The 10,957-nt window shown below is 43.8% G+C and overlaps 1 protein-coding gene across 2 annotated transcripts in view; it reads right to left on the reverse strand.

Moving 5' to 3' along the window:
• Positions 1–157: 157 nt before the first annotated feature.
• The window catches only part of DAGLB (diacylglycerol lipase beta), a 27,090-nt gene continuing 16,290 nt past the window's right edge, over positions 158–10,957 (reverse strand). For both annotated transcript variants that reach the window (XM_025043113.1, XM_025043114.1), the window contains 6 exons: positions 10,300–10,380; positions 10,087–10,214; positions 4,809–4,877; positions 4,652–4,724; positions 3,390–3,640; positions 158–3,282 (listed from right to left, as the gene is read on the reverse strand). In XM_025043113.1, coding sequence (XP_024898881.1) covers positions 3,087–3,282; positions 3,390–3,640; positions 4,652–4,724; positions 4,809–4,877; positions 10,087–10,214; positions 10,300–10,380 — 798 coding nt within the window. In that variant the 3' untranslated portion in view covers positions 158–3,086. The remainder of the gene's footprint in view (positions 3,283–3,389; positions 3,641–4,651; positions 4,725–4,808; positions 4,878–10,086; positions 10,215–10,299; positions 10,381–10,957) is intronic.

The following is a 10,957-nucleotide window of genomic DNA, read 5'->3' on the forward strand; positions in this document are numbered from 1 at the left end:
ACGTGCGTCTCAGGCTAGAGCTCTGGGCTGAAAATGAGATGTTGGGACTCGAGCTGGCATCTTGGTAGGGCGGAAGCTGACTGGGTGGAAGTTGACTGTATGATTTTAAGATCCTTTCTGGAACCGGAAATTGTGCTATAAATAGTTCATGCTAGAATCCATTTTCTAAATATTCTTTATTTTGAAGATTATTTTTGAGTTTTAACCAAAGATAAAGTATGCTGTTTAAAAACCAAATAGTTATAAAAGTTTGCTACAAAGAGTCTTCTCCTTTTACCCTCCTCAGATGTAACTACTTTGAGTTCTTTCAACTAATTTTTCATAATTTGCCTCCATATGCCTAAATTTTATATATATATATAATTTTTTTTTTTTTTTAATAGATTGCCAGCTTATTGTAAAAGGACATAACTCAGGAACAGCCAGGTAGAAAAGACATGCCAGGTGGGGCCAGGGGCGGGGCAGGGGTGTGGGACTTCCATGCTCCCTCAGCATGCCATTTCCCTGTATCCATGTGTCCACCAACTGGAAGCTCCCAGGACGCCGCCTCTGGGCTGGTGTGGAGGCTTGCCCACACAGGCGGGACTGGTTAAATCACTGGCAGGTGAAAATTGATGGAGCTGCTGCCCCGTCCCGGGGTCACTCTCAATCACATGCTTTTATTGCTGGTTGGGTTTCGCAGTTTCAGCCGTGAACAGACATTCCCGTCGCGGCAGACACAAGGGCTGTCTTCCAGGGCACCGCTGGCCCCCAACGCCTTCCCCATGCTCCTGTGTTGTCTGCTGCTACTATTAGTGTCTGTGATTACCACGTAAGCACGCGGCTGAGCTGGGTGGCACCAAACCTGGCCTGCCCGCACGACTACTTTTGGTTTCTTTGGGGATCTTTATATAAGGCTTAGTTTTCTGGGTACTTAACTGTGGCCTGCCATCTGTTGTCTAAATCTCTCAAGATGTTCACATGTATTATGTATTTCATCAATTTCCCTAGTCTCTAAATCCTCTGACCACCATTTCTCAAATATGTTCGTTTATTGCCTACACGTGACTCATTTTTAAATTTACTTCCTATTTTGATGAACAGATTGTTCAAGAGCTTCCTGAAAAGGAATGTGTAGGAAACCTACATTTTTGAGCCCTTACATCTTTGAAAATAACTTCACTCCACTCTGATATTTTTGCCTGGCTCTAAAATTCCGGGCTGGAAGTAACTTCAGATTTTTGGAGGCAGCTCCCCCACTTGGCCATTTCCTTTGCGGGGAATACTTTTATTTTCAAGTCTTCCCCCCGTCTTGTGTGTCCTGAGTTTATTTTGATGTCATGTTCTGTGGCCTCTTTCCATCTGGAAGCTCCTACCTCCCATTAGTCAGGTGTCCGTTTTTATTCATCTTTCGTGCTTTTAATGTTCATCTGTTCTGTCCTCTGGATACCATGTTTCGGCCTGTTTTGTGGTTGCAGCACTTTGTTCCCGAGCTGCAGCTGGGGGCGTTTGAAGCTTCTCCCACTTCCATTTCTCTGGGTCCCTCGTTCCTCGCGACTGGCCATCCTTGGCTCGTGCTTAAAGGTTAAGGACCTCAAAAGCAGACTGGAAACCAAGCGCACGGCTCAGAAGGGAGTGTTCAAAGTGTGTCTGCGACCATTTACCTTCGTGCCCTGAGTGTACAGGAATCGTGTTTAGAAATAGAACTTGCAGCAACTGGACGTTACCGTGGCATTTCAATCGAAGTTCTTCAGATGGCCCTTTGCAGGTTTTCAGAAGCTGACATGGTCTGGTGGTGACAGCTCAGAGGCCCTGATGGGAGGTATCCCTAGAGGTCAGATTTCTCTGGTGGTTTTTCTCCTTTAAGGTCCTGGGAGCCACGTGGGAGGAATTGGGGAATGTCATTCCCTCGCCCTCAGCTGTGCAGGTGTCCCCCACCCCCGCCCCAAAGCACAAGAAGGGCCGAGTTTCTCCCAGCTTCAGGGGCCCCCTCAGTGAGCCCCTGCGTCAGCAGCCCGTGGGGATCTGGGCCGGGAGGCGGGCTGGCTTGTCCTCCCTCCCCCACTTCCCTCCGGATTCTGTTTAACTCGAGCCTTCTCATTGTTCCTGTCTCTTTTCCCCTTTCTTGTAACTTTATGCTTTTTAAAGAAATCCCTTTACTGTCATTTTATGGGATCTCGGGGTGGGGGGTGGGGTGGAATCAGACAGCTGTGCAATCTTTAGCCACAAGACTGAGAAAATTTAAGACTTCATTTTGTTTGCAGTGGACAGAATGCTTAAAAGATTGCTGTAAAACCTCCCAGTAAAAGCCCTTCCTGGAAACTTCCACTAGAAGAGCACATCACGGTAGACACTAGTGACGTGTAAGTGCTTTACTTTTTAAATTCCCTCTGAATCCACTGGTCCATCTCCAAGAGCCAGAAGGAGTGTTTAAATCAACCGGATGTTGATGAAACCACCACACAGTGTAAACAGGGCCAGGGCCTGGCGCTGCGGCTGGGGGGGCGCGGGGCAGGAGCTGGTCTCCACTCACTTTCCTGAGCTGGTTTTGTCCTGATTCCCAGTCGCAGCTCAGGGCCGACCCTTAATGACCAGAAGCAAGCCCCAGTACGTGTCCTCACAGCTGAGGACAGTTAGTGTAGCCAGGAAAATCCAGTTGTAAAATAAACTGTACACCTGTCTGCCAAGTTCAGACTCATCTCCACAGGGACAAGACTGTCAGTGAGAAGTGGCCTGCGCAGGGGGAGGCCACAGACCCGGGAGGGCCATAAACCTGGCTCGGGCACTCCCGCCCCTCCCCCGGCGGCTCCCAGGTGCCCAGGAGGCAGCAGGCCCCAGGGGAAGCAGCTCCTTGAAGCTTCCCACACATTCGTTCTCAGCAGTGCCATGAGCTCCGTGAGCTCCGTGCTTTCCTAACTCCTGAGCCTGCAGAATCCGCAATCGAAACGGCTTCTCAGACCAGCCGGGCCTTTAGACTGGCGACCTGAGTGCCCATCCATCCAGTGCCTTCAGTGCACGGCATCACGGGCACTGCGCAGACGTTGAGTCACTTTAAGGACAGTGTGAGTCTGAGTCCGTCGTGCTGGGGTGGCCTCCAGCAGCTCTGGTCACACCAGGTCCACGTGCGGGCCCCCTTGGGCTGGACAGGAAATGCAGGTGGCCCTGTCGGACACTATGCTGTCCAAGGCTCTCATCAGGATGTCGGGCATGTGGTCCGTCAGCATCTTGGGGCCGATGAGGAGCCTGCTGAATTCTGACTCATGCGCCCACCTGGCGGTGTACTGTGTGGTGTAACAGGAAAACCTGAAAAAGAAAACCAAGGAGCCGAGCGTGATGTCAAGTTCAAGGCCACATCGTGTTCCTTTCACTGGTGGGGGGACGCAGCCACACGAGGCCCCGCCCACACTCACCTCCCTGCAGTGCCCTCTTCCTCCAGGTGGATGATCCTGCCGGGAGGGTAGAGATGGGGGTACTTGGTGGGGGAGTCCAGCGGGGAATCACTGAAGCAGCTGTAAGCTGAGGACCCGTGTGTCAGCAGACTCTGCTCCCCGAGCAGAGGCTGTGTCAGGTCTCCGTGGTCGCCCCCATCCAGCTCCGTTGGAAAGTTATCGGGGTCCCCTCCAAACAGCTCATACCAGCACCCGCGCAGCAGAATCTTGTACTAAGGGCGAGACCCGAGAAGACAAGTGTGCTTGTTACTCAGAGGCCTTTGCCATCACCAGAGACCTCTTTGGACTGTGAGCCAGGTGGCAGCGCCCCTCAGAGCTCAGACAGACACATCTGAGTGAGGCCGGAGGTCAGTGGGCCTAACTCAGGTGTCTCTTGGGCAATGAAGCCATCACACTAGAAGCAATATTTAAAAATCAAATCATGCAGATTCTGAGGGGAAATTACCCTTAATTCTTTTCAGGTAATTCTGCAAACCAGTTTTACTCTTCCCTCTAAGACATTAGATGGTAGTTTTTTTTTAATTGTGAGTAAGTATTAAAAATTTTTAATATTTTTCCTAATTAGCAACAAGAACACACGAGAAGTCAGGAAACAAAGGTTAAGTGAAAATCATCTCTAATCCTATTATCTAAACAAAATCACATTTTGAGGTATTTTTTGAAGCTCATACATCTCCATGTAACCTCTCCTGCCACGGATCACACCTCAGAGAACCACATCTAGGCCTGCCTTTCAAAAACAAACTTTTCAATGCATTATGGATGTCTTTCACTAATGGTAAATATAAATTTAGGTCACCATTTTTAATGACTGCATAATATTCCACAGCATAGATATACTATTCCCTGTAAATGATATACCTTAAACTCTGTATTTGGCAGCCTTATTTTCTAAGCGTGGGAACCAAAGGCATCAGAATACTGTTGGTCACAAAACAGGGCTAAGAAGTGCGCCAGAAAGCAAATCACTTAATTGGAACAGGAATGGTTTTTAGTATTTTCTAATTGTGGTATTGCATGTGCTCGATTTAGCCATTTGCTTTCTTAGACGTCATCTATGGGACACCAGATAGAAGTCTCTACAGAGAATAGAAAGAGCTTCCAGCAACAGCGTCAAATGCCCTAGGCTAAGAGGCTTTAAATTTAGAAACATCCTCTGAAGCCACATACAGCGTCCTGGGGAGGCCACACGCCTGCAGGGCCTCGTACCGGGCACAGGTTACCTTGGGCCGGTTACAGTGAGCGATCACTCGCAAGACTCTCTTCTTCAGATCTTCCATATTGGTCACACTTAACCTGTTTAGCAAAAGAACGGGTTGAGGCTCAGTACTCGGTCTTTTCAGCTACCCCAACCCTAGAGGAAGCGTCCAGCCGACTCACCTGGGAATCACATCCTTGCCTAGGACAAGTGACACGGTGAAGTTCTTAGAGTATTCATGAAGGGATTTGCTGAAATTTCAAAAGAAGAAAAATTAGTTAAGTTTTATGATGATATTGCCCACTGAGGGCTTCAAAGAGAAATCAAGTGACTTTGCCAGGTCAGTGAGACATCGGTTTTCACAGAAGAGAACAGAACTCAGCTCTCTGTCCCCTCAAGGGGAAGAGAAGTAACATGGAAACTCCGATTAGAGCAACTCGCTGGCCAGATTATAGGAAAGCCACAACATACGTCAACAAAGACGAACCACGGCTAACATGTCAAACCAAATCAAGACCCACAAACTGAGGATACGCCTATATCCTGTGACCCAGCAACTCCACATGGAGGAATCTAACAAAGACACACTGGCAAAAATGTAAAAAGACAGATGCAAAAGGCTATTCGTTGCAGCTTTTACTACTTGTAACAGCAGAGGCTGAAAACAACCCAATTGTCCATCCACAGAGAACTGTTCAGTTAGTAACCTACAGCACATGCACAGAGGGCTGAGTCCTTTGCATCTGTGAGAGGCTGAGGGTTATCTGTACTGTTGGGACGCGACCTCAGAAACCACTGTTTAAGTTAAATACAAGATGCGAGACAGCATGTGTAGTAGCACACTGTCATCCCAGAAAAGGGGAAGAATTTAAAGACATGATCAAATATTAAAAATGGCTCCCTGTGGAGGAGGGAGCATAGGGGAGCAGGGACGGAACGTGGATTTCTATGACAGTACCTTTGATATAATTATAAAACAAAACTAAGTCAAAATAACAACTAAAGGAATCTTAAAATGTCAAATGGAACAGTGAGCCTAATACTAAGTGACATTAAACTTTGGCTGTACTTCCCTAGTAGGACTATAACCTAAGGATAAAACAAACTGCAAAGAAACCTCTAACTGCTCGAGGTAGTATTGGTATTGCCATTCTGAAACTGAGCTACCGACCTATGTATGTGTCTGTATATGTACTAAGAGAAAGAAATAAAAATTTTAGGTTAACACTGACAGAAACCAAGATTTTTAGCATAGGAGAAAAGAGATAAGAATTTTGCTGAAAACCAAGTATGTAATCAAATAAGTAAAAACGCTGATCTTTAAATTGGAAGTATCAAAATTAAGAATATATTTTTTCTTTGAAACAAAAGCATTTCCTACCTCTTTCCACTGAAAAGGCCTAGAAACTCGCCTGCCCCGTGGTAATGAGCACCCCTGGTACTCAGATCGTGGTCTCTTAAGAACCATTTCCTACTCAAAGAAAACAGTACTCCTCGGAGAAATGCCTGACGCCAGATACAGAACAGGGCAAAAGCGTGATAATATTTTGTAGTACCAGAAAGCAGACGACCACCATGTGGCTGGACTTGTGTCAGGATGAGAAGCCTAATTTGAAGGGCCTCCCATTGGCAAAAGATGGGACAGTGTGACCATCAAAAGAATGACTGCGATGGACTTTAACTTCAACAAAACTTTGAACAAAGATGTTTAAGGCCGAGTTTATAACGGCAGCGTAAAGTAGTAACTCCGCCTCTGGAGACAGCTGCATGGCCACTGTTCTGAACACTGCGGCCGGGGCAGAGTGAATGCCTTTCCTGTGTGACCCAACTCACAGTACCAGACCCCTGAAGAAAAAGCTCTTTATAATTTTCAGCTAATAAATGCAGAAGGAATGCTAGAAACAGAACAGCAACATTTTGCAGCCTCTCATACCGTTACTTGCTCACAGCAAAGACAAGCAGACACGTGCCTCTGATGTGTGTGGTGCAGCAGGGATCACACACCATTACTGAGGTGTACTGTCAAAAAAAACCTCTGAATCCGATACATACCTAAAAGCGTCAGGACAAAGAGAGACTCTGAGACATGGACAATGGACTAGTGGTTACCAGAGGGGAGAGGGGACAAGGAAAAAATTTAAAAAATAAATAAAATGACTATGGAGCCAGGAAAAAAGAAATCTCTGAATCTGATCAAGTCTCTGGACGTATTTACCATCTTCTATGACATACAGACAAGCAAGGGGACAGAGGAACGTGTTAAACCACACTGAGTACACAAGAGAAATCCAGAATGTAGATTCTCCAGAACCGACAACCTGGCTCCAGAAATAAAGATGGGAGGGAAAAGCTGTGCATGAAAACAGTTACAAGACATTTGCCCAGTATGAGAGCCCTGCTCGGACCTGAATTCCAACAAATCAACAATTCAAATAAAACAGCTGTGAGGTAATTGGGAGAATGGAATCAATTACTGGAATCAAGGAGTTGTTACTTTTTTAAAGCATCTTTTAGAGATATATTAATGTATTTACAGAGGAAATGATATGTCTAGATTTGATTTAAAAGAAAACGAGATCTGGGAAGTAGGGTGGGTTATGAAATGAGATTAATCATGTTAATAAATTAGGGAAGCTGATTAAATGGGTGGGCTCATTACACTATTCTCCACTTTTGTTTGAATTTCGACATCTGAAAATTCCATAATAAAACAATATTTTTAAAAGATCATCATAAGCAACTGAAGAGAGAATTAGTGAACTAGAAAAAGATCCAAAGAAAATACTCAGAATGTAGCACATAGAAACGAAGTCACAGAAGACAGGGAGGAGACGCCAGAGACTCAACTAGAATGAGAAGGTGTGATATGTACCCAGTTGGAGTCCCAAAAAAAAGAACAAAGTAGAGGTAATACACGAAAAGACAATGACTAAGACTTCACAGATTCAAGAGTCTAATAAATTTCAAGCAAGATACATTAAGGCAATCCTACACACACCTAAGAATAATAAAGCAAACATTCATGCAACCTAGATGCACCTTGCTGAGTAAAAGCACAGTACAAAAGATGACATCTTGTAAAATTCCATTTATGTGACAGTCTAGAAACAGCAAACTACAGTGACACAAAGTAGCTCGTGTTTGCCTCGGGGTGGGAGGAAGGAACTGACTGCAAAGGGACACAACATTTTAATGGTCTTTTCAGCAACTAAAGATTCCACACAAAAAAACTACTAGAACTAATAAATGAATTCAGTAAAGTTTCAGGACACAGAATCAGTATACAGCAATCTGTTGTGTTTCTGTTACACCAAAAACGATCAGAGGGAGAAAGTAAGAAAACAATTCCATTTATAATTGTATAAAAAAGCATAAACCACCTAGAAATAAATTTAACCGGAGGTGAAAGACCCATACTCTGAAAGCCGTAATAAAACATTAAGAAACAAAATTAAAGAATATACAAATATATGGAAGAAAACACCTTGCTGATGGATTGGAAGGATTAATAATTGTTAAAATGCCTATACTACCTAAGGCAATAAACAAATTCAATGCAATCCCTATTAAAATACCAATGGCGTTCTTCTCAGAATTAGAACAAGTAATCCTGAAATTATTTGGGGGCCAACAAAAGATCTTGAATAACCAAAGAAATCCTGAGAAAGAGCAAAGTGGCAGGTATGACACTCCCTGATATCAAACTATACTACAAAGCTACAATAATCAAAACAGTACGGTATTGGCATAAAAACACACATAGATCAACGGAATAGAATCCAGAAATAAATCCTTGCTTATTAACAAAATTAAAAGACAAAACTATTATGATCGTCTCAACAGATGCAGAAAAGCATTGACAAAAATGTGCAAAGGAGGCAAAGACATGCAATGGGGCAAAGACAGTCTGTTCAGTAACTGGTGTTGGGAAAACTACAGATGCATACAAAAATAAAAATAAAATTGGACTTATATACAGAAATAAACTCGGAATGGATTAAAGACCTGGATGAATGGGTTAAATGTAAAACCTTAAACCATAAAAATCCTAGAAGAAAACACAGGTGGTAAACTCTGACATCGCTCTTAGCAGTATCTACTTTGGATGTGTCTCCTCAGGCAAGAGCAACAAAAGAAAAATAAACACATCGGACTACATTAAACTAAAACGCTTTTGAAAGTTACCATCGACAAAACAAAGAGACCACCCACTGAATGGGAGACGATATTCACAGATGATACATCCAATTAGGGGCTAATATCCAAAATATGTATGGAACTCACAGGACTTAACACCAAATCCTATTAAAAAATGGGCGGAGGACCTGAGTAGACATTTCTCTAAAGAAGACATACTAATGGCCAATAAGTACATGAAAAAATGTTCAACATCACTAATTATTAGGGAAACACAAATCAAAATCACGAGATATCACCTCACACCTGTTAGAATGAGTATTACCAAAAAAAAAAAAAAAAGTGGGGGAGGATGTAGAGAAAAGGGAACCCTTGTGCACTGTTGGGGGAATAATTTAGCACAGCCACTGTGGGAAACAATATGGAGGCTCCCCCCAAAATTGAAAATAGAACTACCACATGATCCAGCAATTCCACTTCTGGGTATTTATCCGAAGAAAATGAAAACACTAGCTTGAAAAGGTATATGCACCTACATGTTCACTACATTATTTACAACAGCCAAAATATGGAAACAACCTAAATGTCTGTCAACAAATGGATGGGTAAAGAAAATGTATTTGTATGTATACACACACAGATAATAGAATATTATTCAGCCATAAAAAATAATGAAATCTTGCCATTTGAAACAACATGGATGGACCTTGAAGGTATTATGTTAAGTGAAGTAAGTCAGAGAAAGACAAATACCATATCTCACTTCAGATACAGTTCAGATACAGATACAGAGAACAGACTGGTGGTTACTGGAGGTGGGGGATGGGGCAAAATGGGTGAAGGGAGTCGAAAGGTACAAACATCCGGCTCTAAAATAAATCAGTCGTGGGGATGTAATGTACAGCATAGCGACCAGTTAATAATATTGTATCGCGTGTTTGAAAGTTGCTAAGAGTAAATCTTAGAAGTTCTCATCACAAGAAAAATTCTGTAACGATGTGTGGTAATAGATGTTAACTAGATTGTTATCATTTTGCAGTATACACAAATACTGAATCATTATGCTGTGTACCCGAAACTAAAAATGTTGTCTGTCAATTAGACCTCAATATAAAAAAATGAATCTTAGCATTATATCATCTAGGAAATCAAAGCCATGGTCAGACCTATGAGAGGCTGTTCATTCTTTCTTCAACTAAATAGTAATTGAAAGCAAACTTCTCCTGAGGATGAAAAAGTACCATCAAATTACAAGTAAAAGGCCCGCCTGAACCATATGGCTGGTACATGGCACCTGTTAGACTTATGAGAAGGAGAACAGACCTGAGCAGCCCCCTGGGCGGGGAGAAGGCATAACATCGGACTTCTGGGTATGCTTTTCTGAGCATGATGGCCAGTAGGGCAGCAGCACCCGCTCCCAGGCTGTGGCCCACGATGACAAGCCGGTATTCCTGGAGGACAAAAGTAGAATGAGTAAAGGTTAAAAAACCAAACAGCTAATGACAGAAGGAAAATTAAAAAAAATTAAAATCTCACAGGAGCAATGCTGAAGGCTTGGCTCAAAATCCCATCGTTGATGAGTCGTTGGTACACATATCTGGCGGCTTGAGAAATCCCCTAAAAACGAGACAAAGGAGGTGGCGAGTGATCATCAGACGAGGCAGCTTCCGTCAGGACGTACGATAGGCTTACACTGTACGCGCATTTGTGACTGTGTCTCCCCAAGTAGGAGCAAGCGTCTCGGACAGCGGCCACACCTGCTGCTCACTGCTGTATTCCTGGCACCTGGTACAGAGCTGGCATGCAGCAGGTGCTCTATCCCCATGAACGCATGGGTGACATCAGCAACATCCTGCTGCGTCAACAGATATTTCTACGGCGTTTTCTGTAACTACATAATGTTTTGCCACATGGATGTATCGCCATTTACTCTGGCCAAGTTCCTGTGCTTGGTCATTTAGGTTATAAATGACAGCTTTCAAGATGACGTTAAAACAAAGTTCTGAGTCAATGACATTAATCGCCCACTGTTCCTACAAAGGCGAAACTCAGACCATCAGAGGGAGGTCAGGTTTTAATTTCAAAAAATAAGTAAAATGTAAAACTCCCTAATAAAAGTAGCTGTCCGCAGCTTCTTGAAGGCTGGGCAGTTCCAGCAGAGACAATCCTACGTGTCTCTGGAGCGCTTCCTGCT

Source organism: Pteropus alecto, unplaced genomic scaffold (assembly GCF_000325575.1).
Source record: "Pteropus alecto unplaced genomic scaffold, ASM32557v1 scaffold40, whole genome shotgun sequence".
Lineage (NCBI taxonomy): Eukaryota > Metazoa > Chordata > Mammalia > Chiroptera > Pteropodidae > Pteropus > Pteropus alecto.